Genomic DNA, 14,343 nt, shown 5'->3' with positions numbered 1-14,343 from the left:
GTTTTTTCAATTGCTCAAACAAAATATGGATATTCTGGACTGCTGAAGTGGATGTTACTATAATTCAAGATAAGGAGCAACATGTCCTGATTAGTGCAAAACATCTCAACCACCCTGCTATCTTCCTAACAGTTGTCTATGCTAAATGCAATGAGGAAAGTAGAAGAGTGTTATGGCATGGCCTGAAAAATACATCCAACAACATTCAAGGAGCTTGGGGTGTCATTGGAGACTTCAAGGTTATCACCTCTAGTGAAGAAAAAAAGGGGGTAGAAGCTACAGAATGGAGGTAAGCCTATACTTCATAGAGTGCCTTAATGAGTTTGGTCTTCAAGATACAAGTTTCACAGGGTCAATATATACATGGTGTGATAACAGAGATCCTCCTACTACTATTTGGAAGAGACTGGATAGACTTGTCTACACTAGTGCATGGTTTGATACTATATCCAGTACTTCAGTTACTCACCTTTCAAGAGCTTTCTCTGACCATGCACCGCTGCTTGTCAAAATGAGTAATGAGGTTACTAACCATATCAAGTACTTCAAATTCCTTAATTTTTGGACTGAACACCAAGATTACCTCAAGACAGTGAAGGATGCCTGGGAAGAAGAAGTTTGTGGGAACCCTCTGTATACACTCCATTAGCAAATCAAACAGGTGTGTAAAGCCCTTAGTGTGTGGTCCAGACAAGCATTTGGAGATATATATGAGGTTCCCAAAAGCTTGGAGCAGAAATGAGAATTCTGGAGGATAATTGTGTTAGTGATAACTCCTATGAAAACAGAAGTGCTCTCTCTAGATGTAGAGCTGAATTCACAAGATACTTCAACATTCAAGAAAGTATTATGAGACAAATAGCTAGAGACAAGTGGTTTAAAGAATGTGATGCAAACACAACCTATTTTCATAGTGTTATAAAGGCAAGGAGAAGAAGGTTGACCATTACTATGAAAATGGATGACCAAAATCAATGGTTGGAAGGAAATGATGTTATTGCAGAAGCAGCTGTGAGGCACTTTCAAGGGATGTTCACTCAGGAATCGCACAACACTAATTTCAATGTTCTTAATTGTATAGAGAGGTGTATCACTGATAATGACAACAACATGCTTAAATCCATTCCTACTATTCATGAAATTAAAGAAGCTATGTTTATTATGGACAAGGACAGTGCCCCAGGACCAGATGGCCTGAGTGGTTATTTTTATCAATTTTCTTGGGATATTACATGCAATGATCTTAATAAGGCAGTGGAATCTTTCTTTCAAGGTGCTAAACATCCTATGTTTTTCACACATACTTGCTTGGTAATGATTCCCAAAATAGATCACCCTAAAAAATTCTCAGACCTCAGACCTATAAGCCTTTGCAACACCTCTAGTAAAATCATCTCAAAAATCCTCAATAGCAGAATCTCAAACATCCTGCCAAAGCTTATATCCAGAAATCAATCAGGTTTTATAAAAGGGAGAGCTATTACTAAAAATATTCTATTGGCCTAGGAAATTATCAAAGATATTAAGAAGCCATCTAGAGGTGGAAATGTGGTTATTAAGCTTGATATGGCTAAAGCTTACGACAGGGTATCTTGGGAATTCTTATGCATGGCTCTTAAAAATATTGGCTTTTATGAGTGGTGGATACATCTTATTCACAACTACATATCCAACAATTGGTACTCTGTTATTGTAAATGGAGGAAGGCATGGCTTCTTTAAATCTAACATGGGTCTGAGACAAGGTGATCCAATCTCTCCATCTCTTTTTTTCATCAGTGCTGAACTCCTCTCGAAGATGCTGAATAATCTTCATGATAGACAAGGTTACAAAGGCTTTTACATGAGTGTGAATGGTCCCAAAATAAATCACCTTTCTTTTGCTAATGATACTATCCTCTTTTGCAATGGTGGTAAAGACACTCTTGAAATAATCTTAAAAACACTTGAAATCTATGAGAAAATATCGGGCTAGCTCACAAATAAGAAAAAAATCTGCTTTGCTATAGATAATAATGCTAATGCTGCTACCACCAATAGACTAAAGACTGTCGCGCCCCCCTTTTTCCTCAAGGAGTCCGGGTTTCGACATTCATTGGGAACAACTCGTTTCTTTTTGGGAATTGGGTATTTGAAGAGTCGCCACCTAACGGATTAAGGTGCGTTAGGGCACCTAGAGCAACTAACTCATATAACTAGTTTGCATTACCAGAGATTAGGGTAAGGGCTCGAAATAACCTTGAGGGGAAGGTGTTAGGCACCCCTCGTGGTCCATAATGGTGGGTCCCTGCCAAACTCAATTATGTGAATTACTCATTTAACAGATAGGCAGTCTAAGCACACATTTGCAAATAAAGGAAGTCTAACGGATAGGCAGTCTAAGCACACATACGTAAATAAAGGAAGTCTAACAGATAGGCAGTCTAAGCACACAAATATAAATAAGGTGAGGGAAGTCTTAGGTTTATTGTCCTATGGGATCACATCAGTACAATACCCGGTAAGCCTTCCTCGAATAGAGGGGTTACACGTGGAATTAGCGCACATGTCATCATATCCTCTACTACCCAATTACCCTCCCCTTGGTCATAACCTAAAGCATTCTAGCAATCTTAAGATGTATCATATGCGTGCACTACCCGTCCCTTTAAATATAGTCCGAAGGTATTTTGGACTTCTAGTTGAGGTGGATCTAGACTCTCCTACGATAATTAAAAGGAGAAACTCTAGGCGTCATACAAAACATATAAGACCGGCCCCAAAGGTAGAACAATGAAAAGGCTCACATTTTACCTCCACAAATAGAGCAAGTAAGTGCACGTCTAAAACAACAAATTTCATATATTTGAGAAAAAGCCCTAGAACAGGATGACAATCAGAGAATATGCAATGTTGAGTTAAAGGCAAAAGCGTTAAACACCTATTCAGTTTGCCTACTGAATTTTAGAACCTATTAAATCTGGGCAGTCCTAATAAGCAAAGCAGTTTCACAGTTTATTAAACCTTGATTACCTATAGGCTTGCCTAGGCGTGCATTAGCAGTAACATGTCATCTAGACATCAATGAAAGACCACAATTCTGAATGAGTAATCGACAGACAGATTTTGTTTATTTGAACCTATATGCTTGTCTAGGTGCTGAAGAATGATCACAGGCATTACATAATTGGTTTCACACTTTCATCTCTAAGAGTATGATGTCTAAGTATTGTTTTTATGCGTATTCCTTATAGGCTAGGTGACAGCTGATTTTTTACTCGTTCAAACTATGGCATGGTTTGAAGCGAATGCAGTAAAAATCCTAGTAACATGGTCTCTAATGCACATAGAGCAGTTGTTGAACGTGATTATCAAGACATAATTGATAAATGACCTAAGAACCAGATCTTTAATGCAAGTAAGAGAATGCAAAATGGAAGTTTAGAACAGATAGTGTAGTGATCCTATAAACATGTCTTTTGATGCACATAACAATCCGGTAGTCATGGTATCTAACTCATAAAAATAATCATAACAGTCCTATGAGCATGGTTTCTAATGCATGTAGACAATCATAAAAGTCCAATACATGGTTTCTACCCGATTCCCACAAAAGATATATAAAAGTCCCTCCCTTTTACTAATTTTCCCAATATCTGTTTACAAGAAATTATTATTACAAACCAACACTAATAATGAATTACAGAAGTGGAATTACTGCAACTATTGGCCCAAAAGATACACGTAGCAGACCAGGCCTTCAACCCGTCCATAAATTCCATAATCTCATAATTCACCCAACAGGATTCTGGTGTGTCAAAGTTCCCAAGGGCCTCAGGGACCCCGGGCAATGCTCACACCAGGAAAAACCTTCATAGTAACCCTTTGTGAGCAAGCTTGGAAAGCCAACTCCAGTGTTTCAAAGTTCAGAGGAGCCTCAGGGACTCCTAAGCAATGCTTAGACCAGAGGGGCAAGACCCTAGGCGTTCTAAGAATAGGAGGAATGTTTGAAAATAGAAGAAGTTTTAAGAAAATAGTTTAGAAGTAAACAGGGTCATTGCAACACTCTGAAGCAAAGGTTTTAGCAATCAAACATCAAGCAGAAAATATGGTCACAAAGTTTCAAAGCAAAGATTCCCACTGCCCAGATTTAGCTTAATTCATTAGTTAACACTAGGTGACATATAGCATGTTGAGAACAAACAACCACACAGAGGGGGGAGCAGGGATTGGGAAGTCATATTGGTCATAAAAAATAAGCATGAATCTAGTTCATGTGGATACACATAAGTCTAACTAAAGCAGGAACAAACAGATTAAAAGCAGGACACACATAGATTCAACTAGACAGAGGCAGGTAGGTTATTGTAGTCAACATAGAAGCAAACATGTGATGGCAGTAGACATATAGGTTTGATCAAGACAGGAGAAAGGGCATGCTAATTATAAGGAATCATATAGGTTAAGTCGAATAGCAGGAAGCATGCAGCATTATTGAATGGCAATATATATGCTGACTAAGAACAAGAAGCATGGAACACATAGGTTTAGTTAAAGATGGACAAGTTGATGTAGAGGATCCTACTGGTTTAGTAACATAAAAGAGACTTGTTGGGAATAGGAAGTACACAAATTAAATTCATACAGACTTTTTCATGAGGGTAAAGTGGGAGCATACCAGTAGGGAAGCAGAAGCAGAAAGTAAAGTAGCAGGATTCAACAGTCTAGTCCTGGCTTTCAGCCGACTAGACAAACAGATGAACACAAGTAGCAGAGAGATGAGAGCAGAATTTGTGTGTGAGTGTGCTTATGAACTATTGTTCGTGTCTTTAGAAGAAACAGAGTGAGAGCATATATATAGCACTTAGTAAGGTGAAAACAAATAAGGTAAAGAGTGAATCACAGCTCATAAAATAAGGGTAATCAAATAATTATAGAATCAAATGATGCGAGGGTGTCCGGAATAGACCCCTTAATTAGGGGTAATCACATAACAACAAGAAGAAAGGGTCAATTAGGATAAGGAATTCAAGTTATACCAAATAGGGAATCCGTAAAAATACTCAAAATCATACGGACAACTTATTAAGGCAAGGCAGGTAAATATTGTAAATAAGATAAATGAAGTAATCAAATGATCAATCAAGCTTGATCGGGGATAGGAAATTAGGGAATTATACCATAAATGAGTCTAATTGAATTTAAAATAAGGCAAGAAGTAGGTTTAACAGTCAATTAGGGTTAGAACCCTTAAATCGAGTAATCAGTTTTACAAATAAGGCAACACGGGTAATCAGAGACCAATCAAAGGGTCAATTAACCCATAGATAGACAAGAGCTGTCAATTAAGAAACTCAGGATTGAGGAAAACAATCAGAGATCAATAAATTAGTTTAGTAAACAAATGAAACCCTAGATAATTAGGTCAATCATTCAATTATTAAAACGATAACGGGCAAGAGGTTGAAATCAAACACTGAGTAGTCAATCAATTGGACCAGAAACATAACCATGCGAGAAACATAAAACCTTCAGAAAACCTTTTGCAAAAACGAAAGTGGAAACCCCAGATAATTAGAAAGATACTTAGGGTTGATTAGTAGCAGGAAGATTAGGGGAACTTTGAAGAAATAGCCATGGAAACAGAAAGCAACTCAAACATGCAGAGATTCAAACAACAAAAATCAGAGAAATCAAAAACCTAAAGTATCATAGTTCTAAAAATCGATTAATCGTAAAGGAATAAGAGAAACTTCAAGAAAAATCATGGAAACTTGAAAACATTTCAAGTATGCAGAGATTCGAACAACAGATAACAAAGAACCCAACATATAAAGTAATATAGTGCTAAAAATCGGTTAATCAGTAGGGAAACAGAAGCACATTAAAGAAAAATTAGTGACAAACTCGGAATCTCTCCATATCTACAAAGATATGGAAAGATCCGTGATTAAAAGTTAGGGTTTTGAAAAAAGAATGAAAGGGTAAAGGGAATCCAGTCTCAAGCAAGAGATTTGGACCGTAAAAGCATCGTGATAGCAACACTCACAACCATAGATAGGCCTTGAGGGAGGGTTTGAGAGATGGGGGAACGAAGGGTGGCGGAGATGGGTAAATGAGCTAGGTTAGAGGGTCGTTTGGAATTAAAAAGGAAAGTTTGATCATGGACCGTTGATCTAAAAGATCAACGGCCACGATTTAATAGGGTTATCGGGTCGGGTAGGTTTAATTGGGTTAGGATCAGGTAAAAATTGGGCCTGGGTAGATTTTGGGCTAATTTGGGATTGAAATTGGGCTGTTCAGTTGGCTAGGTCAGAATAAAAAAGGGCTATTTGTTAAACACACATTTAATTGCTAATATAATTTTTTAAAATAGTTAATAAATTATAAAAAATAATTTTCATGCCTAGGAACGTTTTAAAATAATTACTTAATATTTTAAAAATATAAAAGGCTATTTTCCGATAAAAATAATGTAATAATGCATGCATGGGTTATAATTGCAATGGTAACCTAAAAGTACAAATGTGGCTATTTGTGCAATAATTGAAACTTAGTACAAATGCAAGTGATGAAATTAAGCCACAAAATTATTATAAAACTATTTGCGATGCAATCAGTGATTGTTTTATAAATAAAATACTGTGATAAATTAATTAAGATCTTTAAAAAATGCAGAAATTGTATGAAAAATACCAATTGATGCCAATGCGTAGTTTTGAAAATATTTTAGGGAAAAATTGGGTATCAACCGCTGCGCCTCTTTACCCGGGAAGGATGAAAGAGTTTTCGGGTAATGAAATGATGGCCAGTTTTGACTGAATGGGATGTTTTGAAAAATAGAGGCCGGACCCTGGTCTTTGAGCTGCCTACATGTCCCCGGTATTACAGGAATCAGGCCATGTCTAGTTCCGGATTCATCGGCAGAATATACCGATGAAGTCATCACTAGAACAGAGACGAGACTTTGGAATGGGTGGAAAGATGGTTATGGGAGCGGTCAGATTTGAGAAAATTTGAAAGAACTGGAGCGGGATTGCTCCTGTTGGGGTAGCGGTTGCTTATCGGGTCACCTGCAAGTAAATAGATACTACAAGTATATATTTGTGCGGAAATTTAAACAATATGCATATTCCATTCAGACCATGAGAATTGTCTTTGGACGGTTGAGGATGACGTCCTTAGACCATTATGTCCTGGGCCATGAATTGTTCGGTGGGGAATTCGCAAGCCATGAAATGATGTTCTCGGGCCATGAAAATGGTGCCTCCGAACCATGATGCCTTTGAATAATGATATGGAAATTTAGAGATCCTCAGGCTATGGCATGGTGTCTTCCTGCTATGAGGATGATGCCTCTATACAATGACTCCTTTGGACACGCTGGCGATATTTCAGCCCATGAGATGCAATAATATGATGCTAAAATCAACAAGACAAGGCCTAGTCTTGTGAGGCTGACGACATAGCTTAGCCCGAAAGAGGAGCAAATAGATAGTGCCGGAGAGATAGTGCTTAGTCTCGGCAAATAAAGGCGATGATTGGCCTTATGCAAATTGGAGACAGAGCTTAGCCTCATGCAAGATTCGGGACAAGGCTTAGTCCCATGCAGATGGAAGGCAGAGCTTAGCCTTATGCAGATATGGAGGCAGGGCTTAGCCTCGTGCAGGATTCGGCACAGGGCTTAGTCCCATGCAAAATGGAAGGCAGAGCTTAGCCTTATGTAGATATGGAGGCAGGGCATAGCCTCATGCAGATGGAGACGGAGCTTAGTCTCACGCAAGATTCGGGACAAGGCTTAGTCCCATGCAAATGGAAGGCAGAGCTTAGCCTTATGCAGATATGGAGGCAAGTCTTAGCCTCATGCAGATATAGAGGCAGGGCTTAGCCTTATGCAGGATTCGGGACAGGGTTTAGTCCCATGCAAATGGAAGGCAGAGCTTAGCCTTATGCAGATACGAAGGCAGGGCTTAGCCTCATGCAGATGGAGACAGAGCTTAGTCTCATGCAAGATTCGGGACAGGGCTTAGTCCCATGCAAATGGAAGGGAGAGCTTAGTCTTATACAGATACGGAGGCAAGGCTTAACCTCATGCAGATATGGAGGCAGGGCCTAGCCTCATACAGATGGAGACAAAGCTTAGTCTCATGCAAGATTCAGGACATGGCTTAGCCCCATGCAAATGGAATATAGTGCTTAGCCTTATGCAAAATGGAGGCAGGGCTTAGCCTCATGCAGATGGAGAAAGAGCTTAGTCTCATGCAAGATTCGGTATAGGGCATAGTCCCATGCCAATGGAAGGAAGTGCTTAGCCTTGTGCAAAATGGAGGCAGGGCTTAGCCTCATGCAGATGGAGACAGAGCTTAGTCTCATGCAAGATTCGGGACAAGGCTTAGTCCCATGCAAAAATAAAATAGCAGGTGATAGCAGAGTTTTCTTAGCTGATAATAGATTTTAGTATTGCGGTTTTTATGAAGATTGTGACTTGGAAGCATGTATATTCTTCGCTCCTGCATCCAAAGAAAAATCGTGAGTTCTGTAAGGGGGAGGTCGGTTTGTGCCTCTGTCGGCTTGCTTGGCTTTGCTTCGCTTGGTCTGAAGGTCCTGTTCAAATCATTGGGGTAGCGTTGGCTAAATAGAGTCATTTTACAAGCAAACATGCATAGTTTCAAAGACGTAATAAAATTATATTATTTTAGAAATCAGTTAGATGAACCCGTGACTATGACACGATCTGAGACATCGCAACCTCTCCTGCTATAGAATTTTGAGGGTCCTCCTCAAAATTCTGCCCAGTTAGATGGACACGTCTGACTGCTGCACATGCTACGATTGGCTGAAATTGCTTCGGAATTTGGAGGGTCCTTCACAAAATTCTGCCCCAGTTTCTGATTGACTTCTCACTTTCTGGCATATGATGGCGTTGGCGGGACTTGCTCCGGAATTTTGAGGGTCTTCCTCAAAATTCTGTCCCAGTTTCTAGTTTTGGGGGGAAATGAAAATTTTATTATGATATGACAAAACCCATAGGGCTGCATGCGTATCCCCTCTTAAATGGGAATCAGGTCAAGCGTAGTTCAATTTACATCATTTTGTGAAAACATAAATAGTTACACATAGTATCGTTTGACTGCATCTGAGTTGATCGATTTTGGCCAGACTTCTCCGTCCATCTCCGCAAGTATGAGGGCTCCTCTTGTCAATACTCTATGAACCATGTAAGGGCCTTGCCAGTTGGGAGAGAATTTCCCTTTGGCTTCATCCTGATGCGGGAAGATTTTCTTCAACACTAGCTGCCACGGTGTGAACTGCCTCAGCTTGACTCTCTTGTTGAAGGCTCTGGATTTCTGTTCTGATAGAGTTACCCATGACACACTGCATTCATCCTTTTTCCGTCGATGAGGGCTAGCTGCTCATAACGGCTCCTTATCCATTCTGCATTGTTGAGCTCAGCTTCTTGTATGATTGTTAGAGAAGGGATCTCTACTTCAGCGGGAATAACAGCTTCAGTACCATAAATCAATAAGTAGGCAGTTGCCCCGGTTGATGTGTGGACTGTGGTACGATACCCCAAAAAAGCAAATGGCAGCTTCTCGTGCCATTGTTTATGCTTTTCTACCATCTTTCTCAGTATCTTCTTGATATTCTTGTTAGCGGCTTCTACAGCTCCATTCATCTGAGGTCTGTAGGCTGTGGAATTTTTGTGCTTGATTTTGAAAGTCTCACGCATGGTCTTCATCAGATCACTATTGAGATTGGAGGCATTATTAGTGATGATTGATTCTGGGACCCCAAACTGGCAAACAATCCGGTCGCGGACAAAATCTGCTACGACCTTCTTAGTTACCGCCTTGTAGGATGCTGCCTCGACCCATTTGGTGAAGTAGTCAATAGCTACCAAGATAAACTGATGCCCATTTGAGGCGGTGGGCTCGATTGGACCAATGACATCCATTCCCTAGTGTGAATGGCCAAGGTGAGCTTGTTGCATTCAGCTCATTTGGCGGCACTTTTATCATATCGGCTTGTAATTGACATTGGTAGCATTTTCGGACATGCTGGACGCAATCTGTCTCCATGGTCATCCAGAAATAACCGGCCCTCCGCAGGTCCTAGCATGTATCTCCTCAGGTAGCTTAGCAACTTCTTTTGCGCCGACACACCTTAGCAATCCCAAATTAGGAGTTCTTCTATACAAGGTTCCTTCGCTGTGGAAGAAATTGTTGGATAACCTCCGAAACGTATGTTTCTGAGTATGATTTGCATGCTCCGGATGTTCTCCTTTTGCCAAATATTCTTTGATATCGTGAAACCAAGGCTTCACGTCTGTTTCTTCTTCAACATGGGCACAATACGCCGACTGGTTATGGATCCTTACTGGGATGGGATCGATGAAGTTCTTGTCGGGATGCTGTATCATGGATGACAAGGTGGCCAATGCATCTGCAAACTCGTTCTGAATCCTGGGAACATGCCGAAACTCTATCTTCGTGAACCTCTTTCTCAATTCCTGCACATGGTGCAGATATGGCAATATCTTGGAATTCGTGGTGGCCCATTCTCCTTGTACCTGGTGCACAAGCAAATATGAATCACCGATTACCAGCAGCTCCTGAATATTCATGTCGATGGCCATGTTGAGCCCTAGTATGCAGGCTTCATACTCTACCATGTTGATGGTGCAGGGAAATCTGAGTTTAGCAGATACCGGATAATGTTGGCCAGTTTCTAATACCAAAACGGCTCCAATACCGACTCCCTTGAAATTTGCTACTCCATTAAAGAACATTCTCCAACCGTCATAGGACTCAGCAATATCTTCTCCTATGAATAGCACCTCTTCATCGGGAAAATACGTTTTCAAAGGTTCGTATTCCCCTCCCACAGGATTTTCAGCAAGATGGTCTGCCAATGCTTATCCTTTGACCGCCTTCTAAGTTACATAGACGATATCGAACTCGCTTAATAGTATTTGCCACTTGGCTAACTTTCCAGTCGGCATGGGCTTCTGAAAGATGTACATCAGAGGGTCCATCCTGGATATGAGGTATGTGGTATAGGCACAGAAGTAATGCCTCAATTTTTGAGCCGTCCAAGTCAAAGAACAGCAAGTGCGTTCCAACAGAGAATACCGTGCTCCGTAAGGTGTGAACTTCTTACTCAAGTAATACATATCTTGTTCCCCTGTCTCGTCATGTTGTCCAAAAACACATCTGAAAGCTCTATCTAATACAAATAGATAGAGTAGCAAAGGTCACCCATGTTCTGGCGGGACCAGGACTTGTGGTGTCGATAAGTACTCCTTGATCTTGTTGAAAGCCTTTTGACAATCTTCCGTCCAACTAGTTGCAGCATCTTTCTTCAACATCTTGAAAATTGGCTCACATATAACTGGGGACTGGGCTATGAACCGGCTGATATAGTTTAGCCGTCCTAGAAAACCCATTACATCCTTCTTACTCTTTGGTGGTGGCAGCTCCTGGATGGCTTTGACTTTCGACGGATCCAATTCTATCCCTCGGCGATTGACAATGAACCCCAGTAACTTTCCGGCAGGAACCCCGAATGCACATTTTGCGGGGTTTAGTTTCAGGTTGTATCTCCGCAGTCTATCAAAAAATTTCCTCAAATCGGCTGTATGATCTGTGACTTTCTTGGATTTGATGATGACATCGTCCACATACACCTCTATCTCCTTATGTATGATGTCATGAAAAATGGTAGTGATAGCCCTCATGTAGGTGGCCCCAGCATTCTTTAGACCGAATGGCATCATCTTATAAAAGTATACTCCCCATGGTGTAATGAAAGCCATTTTCTTAGCGTCCTCTTCGTCCATCCAGATCCGATAGTAACCGGCAAAACAATCCACAAACGACTGGAGTTCATGCATGGCACAATTGTCGATTAGGATGTGTATGTTTGGAAGTGGGAAATCATCCTTTGGGCTGGCCCTGTTGAGATCCCGATAATCAACACAGACCCTGACCTTCCCATCCTTCTTTGGAACTGGCACAATGTTGGCTAGCCAAGTTGGGTATTCAACCACCATAAGGACCTTGGCCTTGACTTGCTTAGTAACCTCCTTCTTGATTTTTCAGACTCATGTCAAGCTTGAATTTCCTGAGTTTCTGCTTCACTGGTGGACACGCGGGGTTTGTGGGCAATTTGTGACCCACAATGGATGTACTTAACCCGGTCATATCATTGTATGACCATGCAAAGATGTCCTCATACCCTTTTAAGAACTGTGTGTACTCTTCTTTTTCTGATGGCGTCAAGTGGATGCTGATCCGGGTTTCCTTGACAGTTTCAGAGTCTCCCAAGTTGATTATTTCTGTTTCGTCCAGATTGGACTTAGGCTTATTCTCAAAGTCTTCTACTTCTCTGACAATTTCCTCAGGTATGACATCTTCTTCTTCCGAATCACTATCCTTTTGTTGTGTTGTCTCATTACATATCACAGTTGTTGGTTCATCGAGATAGGAAATAGTAATGTTGTCTAGATAAAGATATGAGAGAAAAATGGTAATAATAAATATTGATTCATTAAAACATAAAAACAATTTTTTACCATCGTTTTTGGAATATTGGAAATATTATTTAAAACAAAATGCCAAAAGGGAAATCATTTTCTTAGAAAATAAACAAAACAATATTGTTCAGCCTTCCTACCCCGGGACTCGTCGGGCCCTGGATGGTCTGATAGTCCAATTCTTGAGGAATGATCCTCTCTCCACAGCTCGGATGGTAGGGCCTTCCTCCTCCTCCTCCTCAACAATTACACAACAGTCCATGTTCTCATATTCCAAGAACAGGTTCTTTAAGGTTTCTTGTGCTTCTTCCTCCTCTGATCCCATATGATGTCAGCCTGTTAGAAGGTCTTACTCAAGTGCGGTATAGGCTGCTCCAATGGATAGTACGGACCTCGCCAGGGTGGTGACCAGTCATTGTATTCTTGCCAGGTGTATTGATACCACAACCCAAAAGTGGTACCATGGTACTTTGGTTGTATTGGCTTGGTGATGCCTTGAAGGTTTTTACCAAGACCCTTGCCACGCTCACACCCTCCCCAGTTCATCATGCTTGCTATCTTGCCATCCCACCAGTTATCTTTGTCGATTGCATTGACCCGCTCGATGTGATGATATGCTTCTCCACCTAGCTTTCTCTTATTCTCGACCATCGGAATAGTCTGACGGGTGTAAATGGGGCTGCTCCTGTCTCCATGGATAATCACCTCCTGATGGTTCTATTCAAATTTCACTGCCTGATGTAAAGTTGATGCCACAGCCCCAGCGGCGTGTATTCATGGTAGTCCCAACAGCAAATTGTAGGATGCAGATATGTCCAGCACCTAAAACTCGACATCAAACCATGTAGGCCCCATTTGTAGACAGAGATTAATTTCCCTGACGGTTGCCCATTGAGACCCATCGAATGCCTTTACGGTCATGGTCCCTTCTCGTATCTCGTATAGGCCTTTGCCCAACCTCTTCAGCACTGTTAATGGGCAAATATTGAGACTGGATCCTCCATCAATCAGGACCCTAGTAATGAAGTAGTCTTCGCATTGCACTGTGATATGCAGTGCCTTATTGTGATTCAAACCCTCAGGCGGCAACTCATCCTCGTGGAAAGTGATTTTGTGGCTTTCCAATACATGTCCTACCATGTTAGCCATTTCTTCGCTTGTGATGTTATTGGGCACATATGCTTCATTCAATACTTTCATCAGAGCGTTCCTATGTGCTTCTGAATTATGTAGCGGCATCATGATAGATATTTGAGCAGGAGTCTTGTTCAGATGGTCGATGACTGAATACTCCGTTTCTTGTACTTTCCTCCTGAGGTCATCTTGACTTGTTTCAATAACGGGAGGTCTGTTAGAGGCCTGTTTACTGGACTCTCCTAAATTCTTGGGTGTATAGACTGTTCCTGTCCTAGTCATCCTTTGTGCAGCACCAGATTCCCCCATCTTGGTTTTTCCTTTTCTTCTAGCTTCGGCCACATAATCCCATGGTACAGCCTCGGTGCTGAAAAGAGGTGTGGTTGATAGTGTCACTGTAAATTGTGTGGCTACTTTCGCCTCAAATGGAATAGGTGCAACTACATGGGGTGCTACCTCAACTTCAAATTAGACTGATGCAGTTACCTCGACCTCCACTGGCGGCTATACCTGCACTATTATGGGTTTGAGAGTGACTGCGGGTTTCTTAGGATCGTCACCCTCTTTGATAAGTCCGATTGATCCCTCCAGATCCCATTCTTCATCCATCTCCATCACATTGACACTTTCACCCTGTGATCTCGGAGGGGGTTATTGTGGACATTAGGCGTGGCTTCCTTTGCCTGGATTATCTTG

At 41.1% G+C, this 14,343-nt stretch overlaps 1 protein-coding gene across 1 annotated transcript; it reads left to right on the top strand.

Moving 5' to 3' along the window:
- The first annotated feature begins 738 nt into the window (after positions 1 to 738).
- On the top strand, positions 739 to 1,974 carry LOC109238018. The gene is made up of 2 exons (XM_019404443.1): positions 739 to 1,311; positions 1,507 to 1,974. Exons 1-2 carry the CDS (start codon positions 739 to 741, stop codon positions 1,972 to 1,974), a joined length of 1,041 nt encoding a protein of 346 aa, XP_019259988.1.
- The last annotated feature ends 12,369 nt before the right edge of the window (positions 1,975 to 14,343 follow it).

Source organism: Nicotiana attenuata, unplaced genomic scaffold (genome assembly GCF_001879085.1).
Source record: "Nicotiana attenuata strain UT unplaced genomic scaffold, NIATTr2, whole genome shotgun sequence".
NCBI classification, from domain to species: domain Eukaryota; kingdom Viridiplantae; phylum Streptophyta; class Magnoliopsida; order Solanales; family Solanaceae; genus Nicotiana; species Nicotiana attenuata.
This window is presented reverse-complemented; position numbering and strand designations above follow the sequence as displayed.